The sequence below is a fragment of the Narcine bancroftii genome, chromosome 3, assembly GCF_036971445.1.
Source record: "Narcine bancroftii isolate sNarBan1 chromosome 3, sNarBan1.hap1, whole genome shotgun sequence".
Classification (NCBI taxonomy): Eukaryota; Metazoa; Chordata; class Chondrichthyes; order Torpediniformes; family Narcinidae; genus Narcine; species Narcine bancroftii.
In genome coordinates, this window is record NC_091471.1 from 82,893,495 (window position 1) to 82,909,843 (window position 16,349).

General features: G+C 39.5%; 1 protein-coding gene across 3 annotated transcripts in view; it reads left to right on the top strand.

Moving 5' to 3' along the window:
* Positions 1 to 12,726, top strand: part of map3k1 (mitogen-activated protein kinase kinase kinase 1, E3 ubiquitin protein ligase) — a 125,594-nt gene extending 112,868 nt beyond the window's left edge. For all 3 annotated transcript variants that reach the window (XM_069924417.1, XM_069924416.1, XM_069924418.1), the window contains 3 exons: positions 3,918 to 4,060; positions 5,790 to 5,921; positions 9,155 to 12,726. In XM_069924417.1, coding sequence (XP_069780518.1) covers positions 3,918 to 4,060; positions 5,790 to 5,921; positions 9,155 to 9,301 — 422 coding nt within the window. In that variant the 3' untranslated portion in view covers positions 9,302 to 12,726. The remainder of the gene's footprint in view (positions 1 to 3,917; positions 4,061 to 5,789; positions 5,922 to 9,154) is intronic.
* Positions 12,727 to 16,349: the final 3,623 nt, after the last annotated feature.

Sequence of the window (16,349 nt, forward strand, 5' to 3'; positions counted from 1 at the left end):
TCTGGATGTTGTCTACCACTTGACAAGGTTCCTCATGGTAGGCTGGTCTAGATGATTAAGAAATGTGGGATACATGGTGACATGGTAGATTGGGTTCAAAATTGGCTTGAACATGGATGACCCTATTCCCTATAGAGGTCTACGACCAGTAGTGTTCAATGGATCAATGCTTGGGCCTTTGTATGTGATTGTATGTAAATTATTTGGACAGTTAGCAAGTTTGGAGGCAACACAAATATGATGGATGGTGAAGAGGTTTGTCAAAGGAAACAGCAGGATGTAGGTTCAGTTGGAGATCTGGACAGCAAAATGACAAATGAAATTTGACCTGAGCAAGTGTGAGGTGAATTATTTTGAAAGGTTAAATGTAGGGAAAAGTGTGCAGTAAATGCAAGACCCTTGAAAGCATTGTTGAACAGTGAGATCTTTGAGGTCTAAGTCCATAGCTCCATGAAAGTAGATAGCCTGGTCGAGAAGGTCATTGATTATTTTTTTAAAAATTGGGAAGTCGTGTTATAGCTGAATAAAATTGGTCATTTGGAGAATTGCTTGCAGTTTTGGTTGCTATGTTACAGGAAAGATTTGGAGGGAGTGCAGAAGAGGTTTACCATGACAATAATAAATACACTGAAATGCTGGAGAAACTCAGTCAGCCTTTCCATCATCTACAGGAGACAGATATATTGCCGACATTTCAGGCCTGGGCCCTTCTTCAAGGAAAAATTAGATAAGGCAGAAGCCGGAGATATTAGAAAGTCCCAGAATTCAAACAATGGGGGAGGAATCCAGACCAACCAAAGGTGTTAATTTTAATATGATAAAGGACAACATGAGAATTTATCATGTCTATGTGAAAAGAGACAGGGAAAGGAGGGACAATGGAGGAAGAAGGGGGTGGGTGAGGTAGGTTTTAACAACAGCCAGAGAAGTCTATATTAATGCCATCTGGTTGGAGGATGCCCAGCCAGAAGGTGAGGGGTTGTTCCTCCAATTTTTGGGTGGTCACAGTCTAGCATTGCATGAGACCATGGACAGACATGTTGACAAGGGAATAGGATGGAGAATTGAAATGGGTGACCACTGGAAGATCCACACCATTGCGGCAGACAGAGCCAAAGTGGGAGCACCGGCTGCAGTAGATAGCCCCTGCACATTCACAAGTGAAATGTTGCTTTATTTGGACTGTTTGGGGCCCCGAATGCTACTGAGAGTGGAAGTGTGAGTGCAAGTGGAGCATTTCCTGTGGTCCCAGGGGTAGGTCGAAAGGAGACAATTGGTGGGGAGGGAGGAGTGAACAAGGGAGTTATAGAGGAAGCGGTCCCTGTGGAAGGTAGAGAGAGGAGAGGGGAATATGTGTCTAGTAGTGGGATCACATAGTAGGTGGCAGAAAATGGCGGAGGAGGATGTGTTGGAAATGGAGGCTGGAGGGGTGATAGGTGAGGACAAGAGGAATCCTCTCCTTGTTTCATGTGGTTGCAGAGGGGACCAGGGCAGATGTGCAGGTAATGGAGGATGTGAGGGTGAGTGCAGAGTTGGTGGAAGAGGGAAAGCCAAGTTGTTTGAAGAAGGAGGAAATCTCTGATTATCTGGCATGGAAGTTATCTGGCATGGAAGTCCTCATCCGGGTGCAGATGCGATGGAGATGGAGGAATTGAGAGAATAGAATGGAACCCTTGCAGGGGACAAGGTGGGAAGAGGTGTAGTTGAGGTAGCTTTGGGAGTTGGTGGGTTTATAGATGTCTGTCAAAAATTTGTCGCCTGAGATGGAGACAGAGCAATCGAGGAAAGGGAGAGTGTTGCTAGAGATGGACCAAGTGAATGAGGTTTGGGTGGAAGTTGGCAGCAAAGTGAATGAAGTCAACAAGCTCATCTTGGGTATATTGAGGCAGCTCCAAAGTAGTCATCAATGTAGCGGAGGAAGAGTGGAGAGGCCTTGCCTGTGCATGCTTGTAGTCCATGTAGCCAACAAAATGGCAGGCAATAGCTGGGGCCCAGGCAGGTACCAATGGCTACCCCTTTAATCTGGAGAAAGTGGAATGAGTCAGAGGAGAAATTGAGGGGGAGGACAAGTTCTGCCAGCCGGAGGAAGGTGATGGTGGAGGTTCCATTGTCCAGAAAGAAATAAAGGGCTTTGAGGCCTTCATTATGGGGAATGGAGGTGCATAGAGATTGGATATGCATGGTAAATAAAAGGCAGTCAGGTTCAGGACCCTAACCCCCTCTCCCCCCACACGCAACAAGGACAGGATTCCCCTTGTCCTCACCTACCACCCCACCAGCCTCTGCACTTCGGCCCTGTCTGCCACAATAGCGTGGATCTCCCAGGGGCCACCCATTTCAATTCTCCATCCCATTCCCTTGCTGACGTGTTTGTCCATGGTCCTCATGCACTGCTAGTCTGAGACCATCCGAAAAATGGAGGAACAACACCTTCTGACTGGGCATCCTCCAACTGGATGACTTTAATAACGACTTCTCTGGGTTTCGTTTGACCCTCCCCTTTTTCCCCTGTCATCTCTCCTTTCCCTATGTTCTTTGACCCAGACTTAATGAATTCTTACGTAGTCCCTTGTATTAAATTAACACCTTTTGTTGATCTGGATTCCTTTCCCATTGTTTGAATTCTGAGTCTTTCTGATATATTCTGCTTCTCCCTCTTCTGATTTTTTTTTCCTCTTGAAGGGCTCTGGCCCGAAAACAGCGACAATAATATCTTTGTCTCCTTTAAATGCTGAAAAGATCAGCTGAATTCCTTCAGCATTTCGACGTGTTTACTACATTCACAGCATCTACAGTCTATCATGTTTCACTTCACTTTCACGATGCCTCGATTAGAGAGTGTTTTATTTTACAGGTTGGAAAAATGTGGATTGTTTTCTCTGGAATGTCAGAGGCTGAGGGGAGACTTGAAGTTTAATTTCTGAGGGAATAGATAGGGTAGATAGTATTTTACCCAGGATTAAAATGTTATACCAGAGGGAATGGCTTTTAGGTGAGAAGGGTATAGTTGCCTGGAATGTACTGCTAGCCAGATGGTAGTAAAAGCAGATATGATTTTGAGTTTTAGGGTGGTGAAGAAGGCTTTTAGTATGCTGGCCTTTATCAATCATTGCATGGAATATAGGAGTTGGGAGGTGATGTTGAGATTGTATAAGACGTTGGTGCGGCCTAATTTGGAGTTCTGTGTGCAGTTCTGGTCGCCTAATTATAGGAAGGATATAAACAGAGTGGAGAGAGTGCAGAGAAGGTTTACCAGAATGTTGCCTGGGTTTAAGCATCTGGAGTATGGGGAGAGATTGGACAGATTGGGTCTTTATTCTTTGGAGCGTAGAAGGTTGAGAGAGGATTTGATAGAAGTATTTAAGATTATGAAAGGGATAGACAGAATGGATGTGGATAGACTATTTCTGTTAAGAGGAGGAAAGTTTAAAACAAGAGGACATGAGTTAAGAATTAAGGGGCAGAGGTTTAGAGGTAACATGAGGGGGAACTTCTTTACTCAGAGAGTGGTAGCTGTGTGGAATGATCTTCCGGGAGAAATAGTGGCGGCGGAGTCAATTGTATTATTTAAGAAAAGGTTGGACAGGTATATGGATGAGAAGAAGATGGAGGGTTATGGGCATTGTGCAGGGAGGTGGGATTAGAAAGGGGTGTTTGGTTCGGTGCAGACTAGAAGGGCCTAATGGCCTGTTTCCGTGCTGTAATTGTTATGTTATGTTATGTTATGAGTTAGAGGCATTTATATGGTCACACGAACATCCAAGAATATGGAGCATGTGCAAGCAGTGGGATTAATTTAATTTGGCTTTTTGGTTGGCACGAGTATTGCCTCTGTGCAGTTCTGTTCTAGTTGTACGTTCTTTGGGTGTTTAAGATAATGATTACTATGTTAACTTTGTAACCATTTGGTTTCTTAGGTGCCAATCTGTTAATTGACAGCACAGGGCAAAGACTAAGAATAGCAGACTTTGGTGCTGCAGCTAGGCTGGCGTCAAAGGGCACTGGTGCAGGTGAATTTCAAGGACAACTCTTGGGAACAATTGCATTCATGGCACCTGAGGTGAGATAAATAGTAAATGTCATTATGCTTGTGTTGTACTTTACTTTCATTTTTTCTGTAGTCCTCAGCATTTGAGTAGCCCATGAGGAAGAAATATTGGAGTTCTACTGGGGAATTCTTGCTCAATATTCCATTGTTCCATATTTTGATTTGAAAAGGCAATGCATTTAATATATTTTTTAAAAAGCTGATGTGCAGATCCTTTTGAATTTTAAACAAAATCTTTAATGTGATCTATTTTTTTACAGATTAAGTGTCAGTGCTACAGAAGCCATTGTGTCATCTGAAGAAAATGTAGTTGTGAAATATTTTAGGGGAAATATGAAATATATAGCAAAATCCCCAGTATCTGGCACCTCTGGGGATCGCAGACGCCGGAAGTGTGAATTTTCCAGTTGACTGCGACTCACTCTTGCAATACCTAACTAACACACCTGTATTAAGAATATAGTGAAAAATATAAAGTGATTTTTTAAAAAATCAATATATAGTCTTTAATAATGTAAAGTTCACTTTAAACAAGTAATTCACATAACTTAAATTCGAACCCCAGACACTGGCGCTGTAACAGCGTTGCATTAACTATACGCTAACACTGCCACTCTCATAATTAACACCCCCCCCTCCAAGTTTACAGATAAAACTTTACTAATATACTTAATAATATATTATAAAGACTCTTACCAGGCAGGGAGAGGGGTACACTTTGGGAGAGTCACCCCAGTGGTGAGCGGCATCAGCCAGCTTTCATCCTGGGCAGCAGGATTCCATTCAAACACCATTTTATTCATACGGTTGCAACGGGCAGGGCATGACTGGTGCACTCCGCTGGCTGAATGTTTGCTTCCAAGGGTTCGTTAGTATGTTGCTTTGGAGAACATTTACTTTTACAATTTAAAACTTGTTCTTGTTTATTTTTGAAAAATGTATTTATTTTGTTCACCGGTTGAGCTTACAGTTGATTGAATGCCGGACAATGGGGATTTTACTGTATCTGGGTTTGTGGAGCAACTGTATTTGCTTGAACAATCCTTTCTTTCTACATTTTGAGTAATCTGCTGACTTGTGTAGATGGTGCTTGGAGATAAATTAGTTCATTAATTTTTTTTAAATCATTTTTTAATCATCCATATTTTTAAAATTATTCCTACTTAAACAATATTTAATTTTACTTATAATGCCTGAGCAGTACTTTAACAACTCTGATGTGATGCACTAGTTTTTAAGCAGCTACTGGAGCTATTTAGTGCGTGTAAAAACCATTGTTTACAACTTGTATATCTGTATTAAACTCTATGGAAAAAAAAACTAAACTTGCACTCCCTTTTGTGCAAATATGGTAAAATCTCGGTCACCTTTCTTCTGATGGGGTACAAACACAAAATGTCCTCATCGAATGTGGAATCTAGTAAAATACATAGACCTCTTTAACAAAAAAGCTTTTGAATTGGGCATGAGGTATTTTGATAAGAGGTTCTGAGGAAGGGTCATGGAATCTATAATGATATGTTGCTTCTTTTTCCACTGGTGCTGTCTAACCTGTTGAGTGCTTCCAGCATCTAGTTTTTTTTATATATATTCTAGAGATATTCTAATCTCAAATTAGCTGAGAATATTGTCATAACTTCAGTTATGCATTCTTTTGTGGTTGGTATACATTTCATCATTCTGCTTTCCTAATTACTCTATTGAAATCATGTGCTACTTTAATCTTAGCATTTCTCTTTAGGTGTTACGAGGCCAGCAATATGGCAGAAGCTGCGATGTATGGAGTGTTGGCTGTGTCATCATAGAGATGGCTTGCGCCAAACCACCTTGGAATGCAGAGAAGCACTCCAATCACCTTGCTCTGATATTCAAGGTAGATAAAATTATGGAAATTAAATATTAAATGATTGAAATTACGAACAATGAGGATAGGGTTACAGAGAACCAGACAAGTTAACATGGCTTCCTTAAGGGGAATCTTGCTTGAAAAACTCACTGCAATTTTTTGCGGAAGCCACATGCAGGCTAGACAAAGAACATGCAGTGGACGTTGTATATATGGACTTTGATAAGGTGCCGCACATGACCTTTCTGAACAAGTTGAGAACCCATGGAATTACAGAGATGGTACAATCGTTGGCAGGAAACTGAGTGGGAATACAGGAATCCTATTCTGGTTGACTACTAGTGGTGTTCCATCACTTTTTGTGTTGTACAGACAGTCCCCATGTTACGATCGTCCGACTTACGGACAACTCGTATTTACAAACGGACTACATGTGGCTTCAGCGGTTCGTTGGCTCATTTTCTCCCTTGATGCCTACTTCTAGAAATTAACTCCAGTAATTTTATATGCATAGAAAGTAAGATATATACTATACAGTTTGTCTTTAGGAAATGGTATTTCCTAAGACAAACATTTGACTAACTGACGCTAAATGTACATGTGCCAACTTACCAACACTTCTGACTTAAGGACAGACTTATGAGCAGATCTTGTTCATTATGCAGGGATTGCCTGTATGTTAATGATTTGGATTGAGGAACGAATAGCTTTGTGGCTAAGTTTGCAGATGATACAAAAATGGGTGGAGGCTGCAGAGAGACTTGGATGGATTAGGAGCATGGAGAAGGAAATGCCAAATGAAATACAATGAAAGTGCGTGGCTATAAACTTTAGCAAAGGGAATAAAAAAGCAGACTATTAATTGGATGGGGAGAAAATTCAGAGGTGCAAAGGGACTTGGGAATCCTTAAGGAGGATATCCTGAAGGGTACAGTTTTGGGCTCCTTATTGAAGAAAGGATATGCTAGTATTGGAGAGGGTTCAGAGAAGCTTCACAAAAATGATTTCTGGAATGAATATGATGAATGTTTGATGGCTCTTGGATTGTACTCCTTAGAGTTCAGAAGAATGAGGGGGTCCTCATAGAAACATTTCAAATATTGAAAGGCCTGGACAGAATAGATATGGCAGAGTTGTTTCCCATAATAGGGGGAGTCTAGGACAAGAGGGCACAACTTCAGGATTGAACAGCGCCCATTTATAAAATGGATGTGGAGGAATTTCTTCAGCCAGAGAAATGGTAAACCTCTGGAATTTTCTCCCTGTGGAGACTAGGTGTATTTAAGGCAGAGATTGATAGGTATTTGAAGAGTCAGGGTATCAAAGGCGATGGGGAGAAGATAGAGGAGTGGTGTCGAGTGGGAAAATAGATCAGTTCATGATGGAATGGACTCTGGGCCAAATGGTTTACTTTGGCTCTTACATCTTGTGGTTTATAGAGACATTTTATGATTTGTTTAATGGAGTATCGTGTATTGAGGAATGTTTCTTTTCCACAATCCAAGCTGAATGTTGGTGAATAATAGTAAAATGTTTTTAAGATGAATGAACAAAAGTTTTGAAAAAAAATCTAACTGGGATTGTGTGATCATAGTGAATGTTGAATATAATTCTTTGCAGATTTAAGAATTTGTTTTTACCACATTTTTAAAATTCAGATTATAACAGTAAGGAAGTCATGTTGCAGTTATGTAAAACTTTGGTTAGGTCACACTTGGAGTATTATGTGCTATTCTGATCATCCCAAAGAATATGGACACTTTGGGAAGGGTACAGAAGAGATTTACCAGAATGCCACCTGGATTAGAGTAATAACTGTGAGTGGTTGGACAAACTTGGTTGTTTTTCTCTGGAGCATCGGAGGCTGAGGGCAGACCTTATAGAAGTTTATAAATTCATGGGGGGCATTGACAGAGTAGACGTAAAAAACCTTTTCCCCAGGATATTAATGTCATACTGCACGACATTCAAGGAGAATGGAGGAAAATGAAATGTGCTGTGCAATGTTTTAATACAGAAAGTGGTAATTGTGAGCCCAGAGGTCCCCAAAACCCAGCAGTAGATATTCACCAAGACAAATGGTTACTTAAACAAAAGATGCTTTTAATTATCTTTAAACATGCAAACAGAATCACACTTTAACTTATCACTATTGACTTAACGAACCTAACTTAACCCCCTTCTAATTCTAAGCGCACCTGTATGTGTGTGTAAGTTCAGAAAAGTTCTTTGATTCACAGTCCAATCTCACTTTTCACTCCTTCAGGTTCACTGGTTGCAGGCAATTCTTATACTGTGCACAGAATTTAACATTGATAAAGTTCACCAGGCTTTGGTGCTTGAAAGGTAAATTGTTACCACTCGGGAAGGTTCTTGTTGGTTTTCAGAGAGATTTGTTGTATGCTGGACACATACAACTGATTTCTTTTTAATCAGCCACTCCAGTATCTTGCTGATGAAATTTTCCCCCTTGGGATTTTCCAGATGATAACCTCTTTCTGGTCACCACAGAGTTCCTTTGTTTTTTACTTATTTCAAGTGAAACATTAGACAGCCAGTCCTCTCCTCTTGCATGAACCACAAGGGGTTTGACGAGGCTGATCTAAGCACTCACAACCCGTCTTCCAAATGGGGTTTTCCACAAACTTGTCAGCTTGTCCTGTTCTAGTCCCAGCTACTGCTGCTGACTGTAAAATTGTAGAACTGATCTCTCTCGCTCTCTAAAATAAATAAATATATATAATTTAAAAACCTGTTTGACTCTTTCTGCTTGCAAAACCACATGTCCCTCCAGAACAGCAACTTCCTCTCTAGACAATCTGCGGTTCCAACAAGTTCTTTCATCTTTTGCCTTTTTGTAAACAACAGTCCATTAGTGAAGTCTCTTGGGCACTCTCCAAAGCTTCTGCTTAGGCTCTGGGGCCGATATGTCCAGCATTAGCAGAGTTCCAGTATTTTAAATAAGCATTTTGAAGCATTTGTATGCGACCTACACTAACAAACCTGCCCCAATTTATCTCCCAAAAATACATCTATATACTGTCACAGTGGAAACAGAAACCATAGTAGGGATAAAGAGACTTTTAGATCTATAAATATGAAGGAAATGGAGGGGTAAGACTAAATACAGGCAAAATAGATTTCATTTAATTTTGGCATTATGTTGGCACAGTCATCGTGGGCCAAAATCTCTTCCTGTGCTGATAATTCTTGTGTTCTACCAAGTTAACTCTTAATAATGTTGTCTCAAAATTCAACAGATTGCTAGTGCAACGAGTGCCCCAGCAATTCCAAATCATTTGTCCCCAGCATTACGAGATGTGGCTCTCCGATGCTTGGAGCTTCAGCCCCAGGATAGACCTCCATCGCGGGAGCTTCTGAAACACCCAGTGTTCCGGACATGGTAATGAATACCTTTGGAAACAGAAGCTGTGTAAGAGGAAACTACTGAAACAAAGAAAATGCTTAAGTGTTGTCCTGCAGTGTATTGTAGAGCTACATAGATGTACTGGCATCAAGTTTGAAGTAAAAGCAACAAAGCCAAACGGAGCCTGTGTCTCAGGAAATGACTACCACACAAGGATCTATACTTTTAAAATAGTATGCAGATATCTTGTTCTTGTAAAAGTTGTGCCTTTTTATTGATTAGACATCCTTGATGGCCAGAAATGTATTTTGGATCTGCCAGTCAAAAGCTCTCAGGCAGTTGAGAAAACATTTTTCCATCGGAGCATTTTTTTCAGCTGAAACGAAGCTGAGAGGCTCCTTCCTCTGAATTATTGCTGTTTTTAAACTACTGGTTTTGGTTATGCTTTTCTGAAGAAACACAAAGGAAAGTTAACATTGCCATGCTCTCCCCTTATTAAGCTCATGTACAAAATGATTTATTCCTGGGTTTAATGCTGAGATATTTGGGGGTAGAGTTTCCACTTTGAGCGCAATCAGCCCATTCAAATGCAAATTGCGCATAAATTGCACTAGAGTTTGAAATTGGATATTATTTACTCGAGTTTCAAATCAAGTCCACATGAGGCAGTACAATCCGGCACCATATTGGACAGTAATGTTTTCTCTTTTCTGTATAAAGGATGTGTTTAAGTGTGGTAACCTGACAGTTTTGAGACAGTTACAAATAAAGTTTCTTTTTGTTTTTTTAAAAAAAGCAGCTAAATATTTTGATGTGTCCCATCCCCGCCTGTGAGTAACCCAGGTTTAAATCACTGAAAATGGCTTTGATAGTTTCATTGCTAAACATTCATCAGTTTATGGTTTAGTTTTAAAAGTAATGTGTGTTATTGCCATTGTGCCTTAATTTTGAGGGTCTCCTCCAATGCCCACAAACTGACGTGGTTCGTGAAAACTTAGAATGTTAATAGAACCTCTGGTTCCCTGGGTGGAGTCAGATTTGCGGCACTTTTTAAAAATTAGCACAAAAGATCGCAATTTGAACTTGACGTAATTTGCACTTGAAATTTCTCAATCTTTTGTGCTGTTTTGGTTGTCTGGTAAATTTAAGATGGGGATAAGCCTGCGCTGCCTTGGGGAAATTCTACCCTTTATTACCTTCAGCAGTCCACATAAGTACTTGATTACTAGTTTTCAATGTGAAGACAGTGAAGTTAGAAAATCATTTCAGCTGATTGGACAATTTGTTAGAAGGGTGCCTCCTATATCTTTGTCCAGTTTTAATGGACAAGTTGTTTACTGGTAGTTGAATGGAACTCCTATGGCATTTACCCAGGGATTAATTTGTTTAATGTTCAGGGAAGGGTTATTTTCACAAAATATTTGTAAAGGTTTTTGCCATAATTCAACTATTGAGTTACAAAAAATATTGAAATTGTGTCCTATTTCTTGTAAAATGTTGAACAAATTACTTTTGGAATTCCCATTGTTAAATTATCAGTGCCCCTTGTAGAACTTGTACAGTGACACACACTGTTTAAACCTAAACTCAGTTCCTATTAATAAATGTTAAAAATCCTGTGCAGTTTTACTTGTTACCCTCTATTCAACTTCAATATGTAAATATTTCAATCAGATGAACTTCTGTATACTGCTGTATGATTCTGGGATCTTTTGAGAGTCTTCTTTCTTTTCTGAACATAAACAAAAAGTTGCTTGATCTATGGTCTGCAGATCACTTTCTTCGAAAAGCTTATTTCTTAGAATTCAACGCAATTTCCACCACCCCCTCATTTTCCCATTGTAATGACTTTAATATTAATTTTAGTCCAAATGATTTGCCTTACTCTACAGGATAATTATTTTTTTTAAATTAGACCTTCGATCAGTGACCTGTTCCAGGATAGAAATTTAAATGCTGAGAAACCTTGGTTGAATAACAAGCGTACATCTTGATGTTGACATAACTCCAATTTTCGTGACTTGTTCATGATCATAAATTCTGATAACTTAAGTATATCCATGTTTCCATCACTTTTTTTTCTTAAAGTAAAAGGGAGAGAAGCAAATTTAAATTCGATGCATAACATCATTAATGTCAACTTTTTAAGGCGATCAGCTTTTGGATGAAAGGAAAGGAAAATAGCATTATTGGATTTAAAACAAATGAAGATAGTTTTGAATAAAACGGTGTGTTTTAAGTGACAAAGCAAATTCTGATTGTCCTTGGGTAATTCACACTGAAAGGAAATGGCATTTTACTTGGACATTTTTATTGAATTTAAATATTCTATAAGAGTTTTAAGAAATAGTTGGCTGTAAAAGCTTTCATCCTATAGATGTTGTCATTACATACTTTAACTCTTCCAGCAATAAGTCTTGACTGCCTTTACAGATTTTTAAATATTGCTACCACTAACTGTAGCAAGTTTGGTAAATAAAAATGTTTGTGTCAAATTGATATATGGGGGTTTAGCATCAATGATGTGAGAAATTTCAGTCCCTATTTTCAATTACTTTTTAAAGTCCACGTATAATGTGAAAATGTTAATTTTTTTAATGAAGAATGTATTAATATTGTGTTACATTCCTTTTTGGTTAGAAAGGTGCTTTTATTGCTTGAAGAGTTAAAAGGTGCAGAGAGGTATTTGAAGCCACTGCATCTTATTATTGACAACTTGGAATCATATTTGTGGTCCTTTCAAGTCTGTACGTTTATAAATGTTTTCTTGTGAGCTTTAAATGATGCACACTCGCCATCTTGTACTGGAAATGTTTTTGTCGTATTTTCGCTTTCTGGCAAAAGCATTAAACTGATGAACCTCAGCTAATCAGTATTACTTCATAGATCTCAGCATCTGGCTTGTTTAATAAGTTGATGCTTTTTTTTATTTTGAAGAAGTGTTTTAATTGAGTTTTGTTTGCATTGCCCTCAGCTTGCTCATAATTGTGATGTGTTTTGTGTAATTTTCTTTTATGCACAAGTGATGTAATATTCTTCATTTGGATCAGAGCTGGATTGAAAATGTAATGTGTAATTATTTGTGTTTCTATTGTCATTTGGTACTTCTTAATGTGTAAATAATGTCTACTGCTGTTTTATTCCAGTTTCTACTACCTCAGGTGTCCTATAGTTCTTCTACCAAAGTACACTTTCACAATGAAACTATATTTGCTATGTGACTGTAATTTCTAAAATTTCCAGGGCTTGAGGGCTAACTTTTATTAGCACCTTGCTGTGCAAGCAAAATTTTAAAAAAATCTCTAGGGTTGAAAAATTTGGTTAAATGTATCCTTTGTAATTTTAAATATATCAAATATTTTAATTATTGAAATTTTTACCCCATTTTGAAACATTTTATAGCATAATTTGGACCTATTTTGGTGTTTTTTGTCTTTCTAGTAAATAAAAGTTTTTGAAAAAAAATGTTTTATTTGCTTTTGTTATGGTATTGTATGCTAATTATGGTTAATCACTTTTAGGATCAGTAGTTTAATGGAAGAACTACAAATAGCTCTTAGTGTTGATATCAGTGATTCAAGTCCTTGTACTGTGATTTCCAGCAGGAACAAATTCCACATTGACAATCCTCTACAGTACTCGGGGTGAGATGGGGCTTGATTACTCAATACCTGCTTGAAACATTATTTGGGTGGGGTGTGGAGAAGACTATCTGGTCATTTATACACTAATGCTTATTTGCTGAGTGAAAACTATCACATTTTAAATTTAGATATACAGCATGGTAACAGGCCATTTTGGCCCACGAGCCTGGGCCGCCCAATTTACACACAACCCCTGGTATATTTCGAACGGTGGGAGGAAACTGGAGGCCCCCAGAGGAAACCCATGCAGACACAGGGAGGACATACAAACTCCAGACAGCGAAGGATTTGAACCCCATTCTCGATGGCTGGTGCTGTAACAGCATTGCGCTAACCACTAAGCTAACCGTTCCACCTGTGATTATATATTTACAATAACAGGTAAGCCTCAAAAGTATAGAGAGCATTCCCAGTCATCCAGAGGCCAAGCAGTATCCAACATGGTTACTCAAGAGTGCTGTAATTGCTCTGATGAATGATACGATTTGGGGAAACCAAATGGTGCAGATGAGGAATGAACTTGTGATGATTTTTATTTTGCTGCAGATTTTTTTTTTTAATTTCTCAAAGTTGTAAGCTGTAATTCTTGTATGTTTTTTAAAAAATTAATATATTTACCCCTGAGTTAAAATGTGCAGTTTGGGGCAAAGTGAAAGATATTTGCAATTTGGCATTTTCCATGCTTTAGATTCTGATCATTGACGTGAATCGAGAGCTCCACTTATTGGTGGAGTCGAGTCTTTGCCAGAGGGTTTGCAGGCCATTATGAATCAAATGATGCAAGGATGGGATCATTGCTTACATTGACCATGCTGATCAATTGATAGAAACATTTTCTTCAATAAATACTTGTACCAATGTTGGAGGATATTTTTCAGAGATCAAGTCAGTCTAGAGTTGAATTACACGAAATGTGCATTTTAGCAACAAAAACATTTGAAAGTTGATGCTAATGGCCTAGAAAGTGTTTGAAGATCAAGATGTTAAACCTTGCACAAAGCTTGTAGATATTGGGCAACAGCTCAGCCAGATGTCGCTGACACTTCTAAGTGTAGGAGAAAAACCAACTATTATCACATAGACCCTAAAGCTGTCTAGCTCAGAAACTGTGCTTCAGAATAATTTGACCATGCCAAGCATGGTGCCTATCTATGCCAAACCCATTTGTCTACACTAGGCCCATATTGCCCTACTCCTTTCTTATCCCAGTACCAGTCCAATTAATTTTTTTTTCAAATTTTGAGAAGCAGCATGGTAACCAACCCTTTCAGTCCACGTGTTTGGGTGCCCAATTACACCCATGTAACCAATTAACCTAACTCCATACGTCTTTGGGATAATGGGAGGAAACCTATAGGGTCATGCAGAGAATTTGCAAAATCCTACAGACAACCTTGTTATGCTTGTTCTTTCATGACTACATGGGTTCAACAGTTAACTATTTTCCTTGAGTTGCTTCATCCGACTTCTCACAACCACCCCATCATATGTCACTTTCATGAGTGAATTTTTCTAATCTCCAAATTCACAGGACTTAGTGTGTGAAGCTTGGCTAAGTATTGGTCAGTACCTTGTTTCTGATCACAGGAGGAAAAACTTGAATCTCTCAAACATCATGTTTTGACTTGGAACAAAATACTCCTGAAATTTTGTCATCAGAGTGTACAATGTGAAAGCTGCCTCAACAATTTGAAAAGTGTTATTAATGTCCAAGGCAACTTCACTCATCGTGTGCAGAAACATAGACACTTTCTGTTTTCCATCGGTCTCTTCCATTCCACCAGCTTTTAAATAATATTAAATTGCTGTTTGAAGCATTCCCAATTCTCTTACTCGCTCAGACACTTCCGACACTGTTATGCTTGTTCTTTCAAGAATGACTTTGTACAGATTCAACATTTAACCGTCTTTATTTTCCCAGAGCTGCTTCAACTGACTTCCTATGACCACCCCTGTCATATATCACTTCTGGTTTCTGCCCAACTATGCACATTGCATGCTGAGACATGCAATTCTTAGTTACACAAGCACCAGATATAAACCCAGTCATTGGTGCTGTAATAGCCACCTGCTAACCATGATGTCCTCTAATTTGTTTAAAAGCTTCCAAACCTTTAAATTTCTCTCTTTTCACCATAAACCTATGCCCTGTAGTTTGGAATCCCGCAGCAAAAAAGACTGATGATCTATCCCTCAACATTTCTGTAAGGACACTCGCCAATATTCAGCCAGAGTTTGATTTCCTATGATTTTGTAGTCTCCAATGAGGATAAGGTCAGCTGCCTCAATCTCTCCATCTAAGTAAGGCTCTCCATTCCACACACTATTCTGGTGAATCTCTGCTGTACTTGTAATCCGACTACATCCTTTCTGTTGCATGGCAGCCGGAACTGCACACAGTTTTCCACATTACATCTCAGCTCTTCTACTCTGCAAAATTCCTCAAATCCACAGGGAAGATAACTGAACCAATTTCTGTGTCCTCCTCCAAGCCAGCACCTCCAGCAGCGAGGTTCTTATCACACTTGACCAGCTCGCTATGTTAGTATATGACTGACAGCTGATTCCTCAGACAAGCATTTTGCTCTGTTATCGATAATGGGGGGGGGGGGGGGGGATATGATTGAAGAATGTACCCAAAACCTTGACAAAATGGTGGATTTTCCCAATTCCTGGTAACCCTTGCTTCCTGAGTTCCCTTCTCTCTGCTTCTAATCCTCCATTCTTTCATGTTGTTCCTTTTCTCATTACCCCCTTCAGCCCACCTCCTCAACACCATTGATATCCCCCATCCCTATCTAGTTCCATCTGCTCTTAATAGTTCCCATTATTAACTTCCTTATCAGCTTCCAGCAGCCTTGGTGTACCTGCTTATCACCCTACCCTGCCACCCCCCACTGCCTCCATCAGCCTTTTTCACCCTTGTCTGCTTCCACTTATTGCCTGCTTACTTCTGTCTCCTTGCTCAACCCCTCCTGCCTCCATTATCCTTCAGTCCACCCATCACCTGCCCCTTTTTGATGACTAACAACCAGTGACACTCGCATCAACAGTGAAGTGTTTTGAAAGGCTAGTGTTAAAGCATATCAGCTCCTGTCTGAGCAGCAACATGGATCCATTCCAATTCACTTACCATTGCAACAGATCAATGGTGGATGCCATCTCACTGGCTCTACGAAAAGGCCTGGGACAGCAGAGATGTATCAGGATGCTATTTATCGATTACAGTTCAGCATTTAACACCATAATTCCCTCAAAATTCAGCAAATTCCAAGAACTGGGACTCAACACCCCAATGTGTAATTGGATACTAGGTTTCCTCACCTCCAAACCACAGTCAGTGAGGATTGTTAAGAACATTTCCTCCACAATCAGTACCAGAGTACCACTGGGCTGTGTTCTTAGCCCTCACTATACACCTATGACTGTGTGGCTTGGTTTGAC